The 15,301-nt window shown below is 50.9% G+C and overlaps 1 protein-coding gene across 5 annotated transcripts in view; it reads left to right on the forward strand.

Annotated features, from left to right (window-relative positions):
* Nucleotides 1–15,301, forward strand: part of Schip1 (schwannomin interacting protein 1) — a 118,681-nt gene that overhangs the window by 68,316 nt on the left and 35,064 nt on the right. For 2 of the 5 annotated variants that reach the window (XM_076867145.2, XM_076867142.2), the window contains exon 1: nucleotides 13,991–14,429. The exons of 2 other annotated variants lie outside the window; for them this stretch is intronic. In XM_076867145.2, coding sequence (XP_076723260.2) covers nucleotides 14,377–14,429 — 53 coding nt within the window. In that variant the 5' untranslated portion in view covers nucleotides 13,991–14,376. Of the gene's footprint in view, nucleotides 1–8,296; nucleotides 8,417–13,990; nucleotides 14,430–15,301 lie in introns of those variants that run through there. One more of the 5 variants, XM_076867144.2, reaches the window with a different exon arrangement.

Consider the following 15,301-nt stretch of genomic DNA (forward strand, 5'->3'; position numbering starts at 1 on the left):
TTCAGACAGGTGGGGCTACTGGAGGAAGCCATCACTGGGGAACAGCCTTGAACTACATCTGTCCCTGGCTCTGCCATCTCTCTACTTCCTGGCTCATGAGCTGAGCAGCTTTCCTCCTCTGCCTTTCCTGAGCACTGGCCATGGTCTGACCCTCTGGAAATTATGAGCACCAAATAAACTTTTCCTACTCCCAGTAGTCCTTGTCAGGTGTTTGGTCACAGAGATGAAAAGGTGACTGACTGATGTACCATCTAACAGCCTAAAAAGGGTGGAGGCCTTTGTAAATCAACCCATTTTAGCCTGGAGCCGTGGTGCACCCCTGGAATTCAAGCTACCCAGGAGGCTGAGGCAGGAGGATCATGAGTTCAAGGCTGGCCTGGGCAGCTTAGCAAGACTGTCTCACAGTATAAAAAGGGCTTAGGATGGATGCACTCAGTGGGAAAGTGCCCCTGGGTTTAAACCCTCTACCACACACACACCTGCCCTTGTATAGTCTAGGACTAGAGGTCCATCAGTAAGAAGGAGCTCCGGGAACATCCCTGCTGAGATGCACAGCCAAGCCCAGACCAGCTCCTTGATTACTGGTCCAGGTTCTGACTCCAGAACCATCAAAGAGGGCCTGGACTGCAACTGTGGACTTACTAGCATTAGTGCAAGCTGTGCCATTACTAAAGTCACTGACTTAGGTGCTTAAGTCACAATTGTTATTTAAAAGGTCACTGAAATGTCAGATGGTGGGTCTCATTGTTAACTTTGTTCTCTTTTTTATCCTGCTCCCTGGACCTAGTAGGGAACACAGTTGTCCACTAGAGGTCGCCTTCCTCGACAGTAGGGTCTGTCCCCTTCCCCACAAGGGACACCTGGCTCTGACCTGCCACCCTTCCTCCAGGACTGGAGAATCAGCTTAGCTGGATGCACTCATTCTAGTGGACCAGGTATTCCAGGTGACCCGCAGGGAGACCTGCCCCTTCTCACTCCCCCCCCCACACACACTTTGGGCTTGGCCCCCCTTAACTCTGTTGGGAAAATCTTGAGTTAATTCTGGCAGATTTATACTTTTTCATCATTGCTTTCTCTGACTTTCCAGGCTGGGAAGTGGAGACTAGAAGTAATGGTCCTTAAACGTGACCTAAACTGGGGATGAGACCAGGTAGATGTCAGCCAGATTGCCCGTACCTCAGTTGCTAATTTCCTGCATCATGTGAATGTTAGTGCACACAGGGCAGGAAGCAGCATGGGGGAGGCGGAGGACCAGGTGTGATGAGCACATACCTGGGCAGCCTGTCTGCTCTGCAGGCACCGCGAGGTCACGGCTGATGCAGCAGGTTGCAAACTGTCTGTAGCCACCCAGCATTGCAGGAGTTTTTAGACTAATTTGCACTCATTTTACTGAGCTGCTGAACACCTCATCCTCAATCCCCAGAAAATAAAATTGGAAATAGAGTTCTCAATACAGATGCAATTCAGAGATCGTCGGCGGGAGAAAAACTGGCCTTTGAGGCTGTGTGAGAAGAATGTGACATTCCCCGTCATGGAGTGACTTTGTCCTGTATTGGTCCATGTGAAGTATTTCTCTCCATCTCCTTTTGGGTCAGTTGCATATTTAATTCATCCTGCCAGGTGGCTTTTCAAGCCTTAGGATATTGAAGCTATCATTTCCTGGGCTGGGGTGCAGCCCTGTTCTTGCCTTCCTGAAAGCTGCAGGCCTCCTGTGCATGTGCATGGGAGAAGGGATCTGAGCTGCCTATGAGAGTAGGTGGCACTGTGGATGGCACTCCACTGGCACAGCCTCTTGTCCAGCCCAGGGGTCAGCAGTGAGGTGAAGGGCAGTGCTCAGGGGAGGGTGTCTTGCTGGGACAGTCACAGTTAGGAGCGCAGGCACTCTCCCCTCATCTTGTGTGTAGAGAGACATGAGTATTTTTGTATATAGGTTACAGTTTAAAAGCAGATTCTAATACTTCAAAAAAGAAAATAAGTGACAACCATACTAGTAATTTTCTTAGGAAACTTTTTAATGTAACCTGAGGTAATGAAACTTAAGTGTAATGAAGGCCAGAGTAGTCAAACTTCTGAGTAAATTATTTTACATAGTTTATAAGATTCAAAAGTAGGTTTCTGGTTTATAAATACAAGGATAGGAAGTTTAACCTGTCTGGTTCTTACCTTTCCCTGGCTTCCCATCCTGGGCTTAGTATACCATCCTCCTCTGGGGCTTCCTCTCCAGGTCTGTGAGGCAGTAGCACCTGCCACCCTCTGCCCCACATTTTGTCCCTGAAGTCAGATGGCACGATTCATCAAATCTGCTGAAAACACACAGTAAAGTGCCAGGGTGAGATGGGATGGGCTGAAGCACTTAGGATGCAGTGGGGGAGGCTGGATGGAGGACCACCTGGTCCAGATGCACCCTCTGCCTGGATCTTCCCTGTGGGGCACCCAGCCAGCTCTGTCAGACAGCAAGCCTACCACCTTGCCTGGCGGAGCTGGGATTGGGTTTGCATTTGGCAGAGGACTGGGGCCAGTGTAGAGGCACCCAAGGGTGGCCCACGCACGTGCTTCTTCATGTTTGCATTCTTTCCTCTGCTCAGCACGCACGTGGACATCTGCCTGACACCAGGGTACTAACTTACCCAAGTGGAGCTACCCACGATTCTGGCCTTGTCTTCCGCTTGCTCATTTTCTAAATCTAGCACATCTCATGTTCTCCTGCTATGTTGGGTGAGCCATTGCCTCCTCATGACCCACACCTGGCACATTTTAGGAATCTCATGGAAAAGCTTCCCTCCCCCACACCAGCCTGGCCTGTCTGGTTGCCCTGTCTGTCTCCCTGCCTGGGCCCCCTAACTTCAGCAGCTCCTGCAAGGACCCATTCCAGGCTGTGGTCAGTAGTGCATGCCCTGTGCCCCCATCTGCACCAAGACTTTCTCCCTACTCAACATTTCTCTGTAATGTGGCTCAATGTGTCTTCAGCTCCAAGGCACCATGAATACTGCCGGCGTTCCTGATCCACCTCTTCTAGCACCGGCCCTTGTGGTCATTTTCTGCCCTCCATCCTCACCTTCTCCCTCTGTCCCTCCTGCCCGCCTCACCTTTGGGTCTTCCCAGGGACACCAGCCCAGCAGCAGCCTCTCTGCTTCTGCCATGCTCAGACTGCACCCTGGGCTTCTGGCTCAATGAACTTTAATAGAAGTGCTCCCGGCTCCAGCGCTCACCTTCTGAGCACACACCCCGAGCTTCCTCCCCAACATGCACTTCTGAAGTTGGAGCTGGGGTCTTTGCACCCCCACACAGCTTCAGCTTCTGGCTCCATAGTTTTCCTCCTACGCTGGCCACAGCCGTTGGAGCATGCATTCTGCAGGCCCCTCCCTCCAGGCCTCCGTGGTGCCAATTCCAGTTTCCTTTGCACCTCTTGCCCTCTTGCCTTCACCCACATGTTAAGTTTCTATTTGTGCAGCAACAGATCATCCCACATCGAACTCAACATGAGTTTATGGCATTGCAGCCCTGAAAGCCAGGAGTCAGAAATATGTCTCCCTGGGCACATTCCTTCGGGGGCTCCACAGAGACCCCTTTCCTGGCCTTTTCCACCCTCTATGGGCAACCCACCTCCTGGGCTGCAGCCTCTCCCTCTGTCTTTAAAGCCAACAGTGTTGGACTAGTTTCTTGTGCCCCCATCTGCCCGATTCCTCCCCTTGCAGACCCTGGTAGTCATCCTGTGGGCCCCTGGGACCTGGGGTTCTCTTCTCATCTCAATGCCTGCAGCTTAGCAACCTTAGTTCCACGTGGGGACTGCAGTGAGGGCCTTTGCCAGGGGAGGCAAGAGGGGGTCATGCCCCAAGCGATGGCCTTCAGTCTCTCCAGTGCCTCCCTCAACCAGTCCACTTCTACAGGTTTGGCTGTTCTCCCTGTGCAGAAGACCCTCAGTTCCATCAGCCCAACTCATTCTCCTAATGTCCCTGTTTCTTTCCAGGGCACCCATTCCATCCATCAGTGGTCTCGAGGCCTCTCAACCTTGTCCTGTCCACCCTGATGCTGGCCAGCAGGGCCACAGCTCTTCCCTCTGTGTCTTGGAATGTGTCCCTGTCTTTTCCTTCCCATCCCCGTGGTCTCCTCTCTCCTGCAGGCCTCTGTACTCTCTGGATGGTGGCCGTTGCCTGTAATTAGGACAGAGAGAAACCCTCCTTCCCTTGCTAGGAACCCACGAGCTGCCTCAGAGGTCACCTCCACTTCATCCTGCTGTCATCCCAGAGCCAGCAGCAACCCTGTGGTCAGCAGGAGAGGAAACCATGGCCAGAGAAGCCAGGTGGCCCCCAGAGGTGGCCTCATTCATTCTGCTGTTGGGGGCCTGCAGTGTGCAGGCACCAGGTCAGGTGTCGGGGTCAGCAGTGAGGAAAACCGATCCGTGCTCTGGATCCATTGAGAAGCATCAGGGAAGCCAGTGGCAGCAGACCACCATGTCTTGTTGGCCCCAGTGCTCTTCCTGGGCTCCCCTGAGCAAGCGCAGGACCCTGAGAGCCATGAGGCTCCTTCAGCAGCCACTGTGCCTCACCAATCCTGGGAGGGCAGGGGCAGCTTGCAGGAGCATCTAGACCTTGTTCCCACCAGGTCCTGAGAATCCAGAGGACACGGGGAAGCGCTGTGCAGGAAGCCCTGCCAGAGCCCCTGTCAGGCCACACCGCGTGTACCTGGCCGCAACAGCAGCTCACTCTTCTTTGGGGGCAGTCAGAAGACTCGTGTTCCCTGATCTCACTACTTCTTTTCTCTTGTTGCTCCGTGAAGTAGCACAGCGTAGAGCCATGTAAACCATCCCTTGCTCTCTGCGCTTCTGACAAGCAGCTTATGGGTATTTGCATGGTGACACTGACTTGTTCTCTGGGTCAGGAACATCGTGTTTCCCAGCATCTCTTAGTGATTGTGCGGAAGTTCAAATTTCTTCACAAGTGCCAGTCACGTGCCACCTGGACTGCAGGCGAGGCCTTAGGGCCTGCTCTGCCACGGCTCTCCTCGGCCTGTCACTCTGCTTCCCACCAATTTATTTGATGAATTTAGGTTGAGCTTAAACATACAAATGTCCCCTGAAGACTTCAGCCTGCACAACGTTAGGTGGATGGAGTTCAAATTTGGGTAACTGGCTTTTTCTATCCCTTAAAGGTGAATGTTATATATAATGAAATCCACAAATTTAAAATATTTTATGCAGTGAGTTTTGACAGGTTTATACACCTGGGTAAGCCAAACACCTAATCAGCTCACATGGCCTGGGCCAGGAAGTTTCCCATACCCCTTCCAGGTCAGCTCCTGACCCCAGTCATTCACTTCTGAAACTAAGCTTGGAAGGGCCGCTGATATGATTTTTTACCCTATATTTAATGTAAAAAAAAAAAAAAACACCCCTTCATTATGTTGCTACTAATTACCTAATTGAAAAAAAAAAAAAAAAAGGAGGTTTAAAGACACAGTCGTTTGTATTATGGTAGAAACAGGAACAACGTTTCAACTGAAATACTCTCATCTTTCTTCCTGTAAAACATGACTCTAATCTAGATTCTGGTAAAACCTCGCTGTGGCCTCGCTCTGACTGTGTGGTAGGTTGATTTGAAAGCCAGCCTGCTTGGCTCCGTGGAAACGGGTTATATCTCAAGTCCAGAGAGCCCCCATTCAGCATTTGTCTTTGTGCAGACCGGGAGGGCTGCTTCCCTGCTTGCTGTGTCTTCCCCTGGTGGCAGGACAGGCAGGGGCCCCTCATGAGGTCCCACCCTTCATGAAGCTCCACTTGCTCTGGCCCCACTGGCCCTACTTGCTGTGCCCTGCTGTGGCAGGCCATGGCAGAGCTGATGGATGTGGCGCACACTCGTTGGGCACTCATCCAGAAAATCGTGTCTGCTGCTTGCTTTCCATACTTGGATGCTGTTCTGTTGGTGGTGGGCATGTCCCAGCTCTCTCAGGCCTCATTTTGCACATTTGGAGAGGAAAAGTGTTGGTTCAGTGACCTCTCGAGGTTCCAGCTAAATAGGAAAAGAGCACTTGAATGGAAAGGGAAGTATAAGGACCACCAGGAAAGGATCTCAGGGCTACGCAGACTGTGTCTAAAATTAAAAGTTTGTCAATGTGTTTTAGTCAAAAACAACAAATATTAATATCGTTTGGCAAATTGTTCCAGCTCATGTGTTCTTGTGACAGCTGGGGTTTGTTTAAAGTTTTTTTTTTTTCACTGCCAAATCATAATCCAAATTATAACAGAAAGTCCTTTCCAACGAATGACTGTAAAGAGAAGCCTGCTTCATCTATTCCTTTTTCCGACTTGTTTGTATCTCTCAGGAGGTTTTTTGACAGGATTTGGATGCAGTTGTCAGAAATCCGCCCTCCCCAGAGCCACTCTGAGTCACCGACCCTATTTATGGAGCAACAACTGTGAAGATCAAGATCGTGTGTGGACTTTTTTAACCACACATGATAAATGTCTGCAGGAGCTTATGTAATATATCTAGCCCCTTCGTGTTTCCAGAAGAGAGCAGAGACCAGCAAGCGGCTGTCACTTGGGAGCATGCTGCTGAGCCCAGAGGTTCCCAGATTTGGAGAAGTTGGCATATGAAACACTGGCACCTTTGAAGGCAGCGCTGTCCCTAGGAGGAGCCTGCTGACCCAGCCCACCTGTTATGCTCCAGGCTCCTTCCCTTTGGCCACCTCCCTTGCTGTACCCAGGGCCCAGCACCTTTGCTGGTGTTGCTTGGGTGGCCAAGATCTGCACAGGGGAGTCTGTCTCAGCTGTGTGGATGGCCCAGTGGCAGGATGGCGCTTGGGGTGGGGTGTGTTGTCTCCTTCCACTGGGATGCTTCTGTCCTCTTTCTGCACCCCTCACTGCCCAAGGCTCAGTGCCTGCCCTGGCTTCTGCTTCATGCGCCAAGCTGTCACTGTGGTTCGGTGCCTTGTATGTGACCTGCCTCTCTCTGGGCCCCAGGGAGGAGGCTGGGGGCTTCCGCAGGCCTGTCCTTCCCCTAGGCCCTGGCGTTGCAGCCACCTCTCCCACCACCTCCGGGAAAGCCCACAGGAGTAGGCAGCATGCACAATAGTGGAGTGGAATTAATGGGTTGAACTTTTCTCTTGTTTGAGCCTCAAATAACAAAAGTTAAAAGTACTTATAAAAATAGAGTTTTTCCTCTTTCCAAGAAACTGTTGTCAGAAAATTTTAAAACCACAACTAAACCTCCCTAACGAACTCAGGATTCCTCAGAAGAGTCTCCTGTGGGAACTTAAAACGTTGGCTTTGAGTCTCAGGCCAACTGGGGCTGTTCTCCCTATCAAGTAGCACAATGGAGACTGGTTACTAGTTTGGAGGAAGAGCTTTTGAGGAGATGGAAGGGTATTAAAGTGGCTTAAAATAATAGCCCTTCTGATTTGTTTAATTTGGTGACTTAAAATTCAGTCACCTTTTTATTGAGTGTCACTTATGTGCTCAGGGAAATTAGGAGTCACCTGTGGCGACTAAGGAATGTGGATGAGGAAATTTTTCTCCCTTAATTTTCTGTCATTAAGTTGTGGTGAAGAATTTGCATTTCCTAAAGGCCTAACAGGGCCCTTGAAGTCACTCAGAAATTGGCCCCCGGGGGGTTTTCCCAGACACAGGTGGCTCACTGATGTTCCTTTATTATGGTCTACAAGTCCAGAGCTGACCTACTGGTGGGGTGGTGGGCTTCTAGGGCCCTACTGCTGCATCTGGAGTGCCCAGGTTAGAGTCGCAGACTGGGAGACACATACGTACAAAGCCTTTTAGCAACAAACACCTGCATGAAATGAATAAATTATACTAATATTTTAATAAGCTCTCTCCCTAAAAAAAAGGGGGAATTATGCCATCTTAATTCTATTTGCCTTAAAAGCAAAAAGTCGAGAATAAATGGAGACTCCAAAACATCACAAAATACAGTGTTTTGAAGAGCGAAGGCCCTCCCTTTAGTTGCAAAGTTGACGAATATTTCAAAACCCAACCCTGAAAACGCCGCTCTCGGGTCCTTTAGCCTGTTGAAAGTTCCAGCCCTCCTGCCTTGGAGGGACGGCAGCCGGAGGGCGCGCAGGCCCCGGCTCCCCGCGCACCATCGGCCGCCGCCCCTCCCGCGGCCAGGCCTTCGGCGCGGCCGGGCCTGCCCACTCGGTCACCGCCTTCGCCGGCACCCGCAGGTCGCGCGGCCCGGCGGCCCTCCGTGCCGCGGTGCCATTGGCTGGTGGCGCGGGGCTGTGCCCGCCCTCCCTCCAGCCCCGCCCGCACTGGGCGGCTGCGCAGGTTGCTCAGCGGCAGCATCCATCTTCCCGGGCGCTGCCCGCGCTGCCCCGCGCCTGCCCGCAGCCTCGCCGCGCCGCGCTGCTGTGGGGCTGCGCCCTAGGATGCGCCGAGATGGTCCATCAGGAGAGCTGCGCGTACCAGGTGAGCGCGAGCCGTGCCGAGGACTGGGCTTCTGCAGAGGCCTCCTTCAGCCTCCCGCGCAGCAGGTGCCTCTGCTCGGATTCAGGGCTGGCCATCCTCCGCTGGCTGGGCCTCCATCGTGGGCAGCATCTGAATCGCAGTGGGGGTTTCCGGGGAGGGATGGGCAGATAGCTCTGCTGCCTTGGCCTGCGAAGCTCGGTGAATCCATCCTTCTGAGGTGTTGATGCTGCGCACGTTCTGCCTGTGCAAATAAGAGGGGCCCCCAGCTTTGAGCTGCGATTGCATTTAAGGGGATTTAGAGGGAGATCGGGTTCGAATTTCACATCGGTAACATTGAAGAATGTGATTTTGCTTATTAGGTAGGATGTGAATTTCTCCTCCTCAAATTTTTGGAATTTTCTCTTAAGAAAATTACGCAAATAGAAAGTCAATAGTTGATCTTAGAAATTAAAAAAAAAAAAAAAATTAGCCAGCAAGCGCTTGGCGTTTTGGGTACTTGTGTGTTTATGAACTTATTTTTACCAGTGCACTGGACTAAATGGTTAGTGGGAATCAGGGTGCGCTGTGCATTAAAACTACACGTAGAAAAATCTTAAACAATGCCTATTACTCTTTCCTGCTGATCTGCTGTCTGGAGTTATGAATTAAACACCAAGACAGTTTCCAGGAGTCAGTTCAGGGTGCTGCCTTCTGCATGGTGGACTGTGGGGGCAGCATCAAAAGTGTGCTTGCTGTAAACAGAAAAGGTGTCTCAGAGAAACTGACCTTTCCAGCCACAGGAGATCAGGGCAGGTCCTGGGGAGTTACTGCTGGCCATCACTCTGTTGAGCAAGTTCAGAAGCTCTAGAGACCAGTGCCTAACCCAGCAAGGCCTCTTCTCTGTGTGAGGTGGGTCACCTGAGACAGGCAGGTGTTTTCTCATGAGGTCAAATTTCGCAGTGGTAAACCTATGCTGGCTGAACAGAACACAGGCCAGATTGCCTTAGGCAAGTAAAGCATGCCTATAAAACATACTCACTTACTCTTTCTCTGCCTCATAATTGAAATTTTTATAATTATTAGCTTGTTTTATAGTATCTTCGTTTTATAGGACACTTAGGGACTCAAGATTTGTGGTTCACAGAAATTCTTTTCCATGCCAACGGGGCAGAGATATTGACATCAGGCGCATTCAGGGTGGTATGGCCATAGACGGTGAGGGCCTGGAGCAGAGATATTGAGAAAATAGCCCCCACACCACACAGATATAGTCTAGCTCTGGAGAGTCAGAGACCTGGTTTCCACATAGAGCCTCATCCAGTGGCAGATGTGTGGCTGCTGTTGCTCATTATTAAATTACTGTAGCAACTAAAATCTCTTTTCTTCTGTGTTTTCAGAGAAGGGATACAATTTATGTTTTGCAGACCAAGCTAATATAAGATTATTCTCTGAGTATCTTTTCAATGAGCTGAAAGTGAAATTATTGTTTTTGTAGGGTGGAGCATTGGTCAAGTGTCATCAATGTCATCTGGAGAGGGTTATGTTAGCCTACTGCTCTTCCAAAGGAAGACACATTGGTTTTGTTACACATGACCTGCAGTGTGTGGCAAAGATATGGTGTGTTTGGTAGTTTCAAGTGTTTATTGCTGTAGGAGAGTTGGGTGGTTTTGGGGGGTGATGGTAGTGAATAGACTGTATCACCATAGGGTTGCAGGAAATGGCTGGGTGTGTGCGCTTTTGAAAAGCCCTCCATGATACCCTGCTCTGTGAAAGCAAAAGCATTAACCTTGAAGCCAAGTCCCCATCCAGCCAGAAGCCTCGGGTCTAGAGCCCCGCTGAGCCAAGCAACTGGATCAGCAAAGGTGGTTTCCCTAGTCCTTAGCTCCATCTGGTCTCATCTCTGGTGATAGGGACAGCTTGAAATTTTTCAAAATCTTCCCCTTCTGGGATGAGGGCTCCTTTATCTTTGAAGCATGATAATGCAGGGCTTAAGGCAAATTCCTTAGTATAGCATTTCTCATGAGTTAATAAAATTTATTTGGAGAACTGATTCCTTTCCTTCTTTAAGTATACATACTAAGATTTCTGGAGAAATCTTTGATGGAGAGTCCCTGAATGAGGCTTCAGCGAGCATTCTCCCCCAATTACATGCACATTTTGGCACATATGTATAGAGGTGTAACTTTATGACTGCCATCACCCCCTTGTCCCCCTCCCCTGAATCTATTTTCAACACAATACCAGAATAAGCCTTTAAAACCTAAGTCAGATCATGTTGCACGTAGCATAATTTTTCAAAAGTTTGTTGTCCTACTTGGAGTACAAGCCCCGACCTTCACAGGGCTGCAGGAACTGTCTCTGAGCTCCTGCTCAGCTTGCTTGCCTTTGGGGTCAGCCCTGCCTTCCCTGGGCCTTCTGCCCAGTGTGCCGGTACAGGGCCACCAATGCAGCAGATCACCTGCAGTGTTGGCATACACTAGTCCTGAAGCTTGTCCGTCATTCAGCTGGCCGTCCTGTGTTCAGCCTGGCAGTCCCACCCCTGTCTCCAGGCCTGACTCCAGTGCCACTTCTTGGGGAGGCTGTCTCTGGACTTCCTCTGTGAACCTCCAGCTCCGAAGTTCTGTCTTGGCCTTGCTCTCACACATCCATTTGTCAACACCTAGCCTGGAGCATATTTTATTTGACTGCCTGATTCTGCCTCCTTGGCTCTGTGTAAGCTCCCTGAGGTCAGGGACCTTCCTCTTTGTCCTCTCTGCGTCTCAGGGCTTATGTCAAGGATGGGTGTGCCTGCCTGGGTAATGACACTGCCTAGGAAGGAGGCTTTGCAGACATGGGTAGCTCTGAGGTTTCTCACCTCATGCCTCCCCCACCATCAGCTGCACTTTTCCCCTGGGTGGCATGGGGGCAGGCTACCCCCTTTTCTTGTGAGTTTTTCCACCTGTATCATCCTGGGAGGGTTGGCCGGTCCCCTGGCAGAGTACCTTTCTGTACAAGCAAGGCAGTTATGAATAACAGGCACATCCAGGGCTGTCCGGGGCACCCTCGAGCCCTGTGCCACCATTTTCCAACTGCTTCTTACCAGAATGTGGAAATACAGTCGGTCCTTGTACATTTCTCTTCCAAGGAGATGACTTGGAAGAAAGGGGGGGATTTTGCCACTAGAAAGGGGGTTTTGCCACTCTCAAGAGCTGGACAACCCCGTGTGAGCGTGTTTGGACCCGCTGTGCCCTGACCCCTGTGACTGGGAGAGAAGGGACTGGGGGCTGGTGCAGGTTTGTGGTTCTGCTGCCCGTGAAGACTCTCGCGTTGCTTTGCCGTTGTGGATTCTCCCTCACAGAGCCACTTGGTAACAGGCACTAGGCCCATGCTGGCATTTTGGCTGAAGCCCTGTTAGAAGACAGAGTTGTTGTCTTCCATTTTCTGGTGTCTTCAGAGAAGATCCTTGCCCACAACCTCAAAGCCTGGCAGCCTTCGAAAGGCCAGATTCCTGTAAGTGACCTCTGAGAGACAGCTTGGAAGTATTGTTGACTTGCAAGCACAAGTCTGGGTCAAAGGGTCCCTTTGGCTTAAAAGCTCCCAGGCACACTTCCCTCCTCCAGCAGTTCTGTGTGGGGAGAAGCACACACAGTGTTCCTAGGGTTAACTCCAGACCCCCCTGCTGGACCTCAGGCCTCTCCAGGGTCTGGGCCCTGTAGCCCTGGCTCTGGTGCCTTGGTTGCTGGGGTTCCATTCCTGGATGGATGCCTCTGCCAGGAAGCCTCCCACCTTCTGCCACCTACTCAGGCTCCTGCTGCTTCCAGATCCAGAGCCACCTCCTGCGGAAGCCCTGTACTCTCATCAGGTCAGATTGCCCTCCAGTACACAGATGTCCTTCTTTTGCACCCTATTACAGCAGACAGAGCTTCTGATGACACAGGCCTTGCTTAAGTGCCCAGGAACCCTCCATCACCCATGGGGCCTGTGCCGGTGGACTGAGTAGTGTTTCCTGTGGGTGCTGCTGCTCTTGGCCCAAGGATCCCAGCTGCTGTCAGAGCCCAGTGAGAGCTCAGGCCGAGCTTTGCCTCTGGAGCTGTGCTGCCACCCCAGCAGGATGAGAACCTGCCCCTTAGCCAACACTTCAAATGCTCTAGGTGCCAGGATGGACAGGACACCCAGTGCAAGGCACAGCATGAACAAATGGCAGAAATGAGGGGCACCCCGCTTCCATGGGCATTTGTGGAGAACACTCCTTCATACCACCTGCGGCCAGTAGGGAAGGCGCTCACCCCACGCTACCCTTCTTGATAGACTGAATTTTACCAAGTTTTACTCCATCCTTTTGCTGTATAGAGACATAACCTTGGCACCTGGTTGGAACACCCAATCTTTCTGCCCAGTTGAGATGTCACATCCAACGCTTAGATGAGGGGCACTTTGCTGTGGTCTCAAATGACAGAGGTGAGGGACTCCAGTGAGCTGGGCTTGACTGTTGTCCTCTCTGAAGGGAACTGGGAGACAGGAAGGGAGGTTAGCTTTGGATCAGAGCTGCAGAGAAGAGTGTCTGCTGTGCTGTAAACCACAACGGGTCGTGTTCATGCCATGAGAGTTACACAAACTGAAATCAAGAAAACTTATGGAAAGATACATAGATCGTGGAAGGTGGGCACATCATTAACAGCTCTGACAGAAAAGGTGGCCCTGCGGCACCTTTACTCCTGTGCTCTTCGAACTCTGTCCTTAGCGAGTTGCAGCTGCTCAGGAGCAGCTGGCGTGGGGTCAGTGGCAGAGCTCTTGCCTAGCATGTGCCAAGCCCTGGATTCCATCCCCAGCACTGCAAAAACAGAGAATCCAGTTTGGAAAAGTGATGGCCTAGTACCTCCACTGCTTTCTGTGTGAGCATGTCGGGGTGTTGCTAAGTGGAGGCTTCTGAATTCTTTCCCTGCCCTGTTTCTCCTGCAGACTTTTTTCTAAAGCAGGGAAGAAGTATTATTTTTAGCCTGTGGCAGTAGTGATTGATGGAGATGAGTGTGTGTGCATGTGTGTGTGTGTGTGTGTGTGTGTGCGAGCGCGGCATGGGCGCGCTTCTGTTTGTCTGCTTGGTGCGTCAAAACATCCTCCAGCTGTGGGCCTTTCTCCCTCCTTGCTGTATGTGAAGCCCATGAACAAAACAGAAGCCCTGGGAAAAGGGTAGGGAGAGACCAGAAAGGAGCTTTTGCTTTTGTGGGAAGGGCCGCCACTGGCTGAAGTTTAAAGAAAAGTCGAGGGGTCTTTTTCTCTTGCCTGTGTTAGTAGAACAAAGCGCTGCTTCTGGGACAGAGGGGTCCTTCTCTGTGTTGGAATCAATTTGGGTTTTGTGCTGGGGCTCCTACCAGAAAATGAAACTTTTACATCTGATGTGGCGATAGGTCAGTTATGGGGAAAGGACAAACAAAAAGAGAAGCAGACCCTGCCTCACTGGTCAGCCATTGGCCGACGCTGCTGCTGTTCTGCTGTGGGACACCCGTCTTGCCACTCAACCAGGGAAGTCTGAGCAGCTGGGAGTTTGTGCATCTATTTTTATCCCACAACCCACCCCACTCAGAGCAGGAGTGCTAGCTTGCCTTCCAGAGCTCCAGTTGACACCGGGCTGGGGAAGCGGCATGGAGTGACCCTCTTCCCTGGCTGGAAACCGGAAAGGTGCTGGGAAGGGGGCTCGGCAGGGGCACTTGGGGAAGGTGGCCGCAGATGGTGGGAAGCCTTGTCAGGAGCAGGGAGCCCCAGCGAGGCAGCTGCCCTGTACAGAGGCAGGACCCAGCCCGGGCCAGTGGGGCGTGTCTGTGGGACCAAGGGGCAAGGGCAGGACAGCCTGCAGAGACGCTCGCTGCCACACTTCATGCCAGCATGAGCAGTCGCCAGGGGCCTGGCAAGTGGCACTCGAGCCTGTCCCTGTCGGGATTCGTGGGAGGCTGTTCTTAAGTGAGATCCTGAGAAGTTAAGGATGAATCTGTACGGTGATGGGATAGATGACGTCATCAGCCAGGAATGCCCTCTGGACGTGGAGGGGAATTACAAAAAGGTAAGGGAGAGCGCTTTTGTTTATAAACAATTGGACCATTTTTCTAACTGGGAGAAGGAGCTCCCTTGAGGAGTAGCCAAATGCCACTCCAGGCCACTGCCACAATATAGCCAGGAAAACTAAATGCACAGACTCAAACACATTAAGCCAAGAGAGCGCTTCCTTCTGCTTCTCCCACCTTCTGTTCATTAATACGTGATAGCGGTGACTAAAATATACGTGCCCTTATTGTGGACTTGAGAAGATCCTATTGTGCATTTCAGAGCTAGGCGGGTCTTTTGTGTAAAGCAAGATTATTATTATTTTTTTTTAATAATGACATATATTGACAGTTCACTTAAAATAAACACTTACTGGAATGGTTAACCTATCAAAGTTTGATATTTTTAAGAATGAAAAGCATAGTTTTATCAAGAAAAGTTTGGGGTTTTGTAAAAATTGATACACTATCTGTTCATTCTTTGCTTGTCTTTTCTTTTGAAAGTTGGTAAACGTATTTTGGGAATGTTGTGGATGGTAATTGTCTAGTAATAACAGGCTCAACTAAAAATAGCTTTAGTTACATGGCTGAGGTCATGAAATTGAACTACAAGTATATACTTTCTGTCCGCAGAAGGCCAAACACCGTCCTTCCCTCCTAGAATTTGACAGAGTTGAGTGTAGCATGGGGTGAAGAATAGGGGCCCTGCCCTCGGGGACCAAGAAATGACGATTTCTTCTCTTAGGCAAGTGTCAGTTCGTATGTAGCCTGATAGCACAGTAAAACATGCTGCTGAATTTTTAATTCGACCAAAACATCATTAGCTGTTCTCTTAGAGTGCTTCTGTCACCGTAGGCCCCTGTGCACAGTGACATCAAGCCCGGCAGCTGCT

Source organism: Callospermophilus lateralis, chromosome 10, assembly GCF_048772815.1.
Source record: "Callospermophilus lateralis isolate mCalLat2 chromosome 10, mCalLat2.hap1, whole genome shotgun sequence".
NCBI lineage: Eukaryota > Metazoa > Chordata > Mammalia > Rodentia > Sciuridae > Callospermophilus > Callospermophilus lateralis.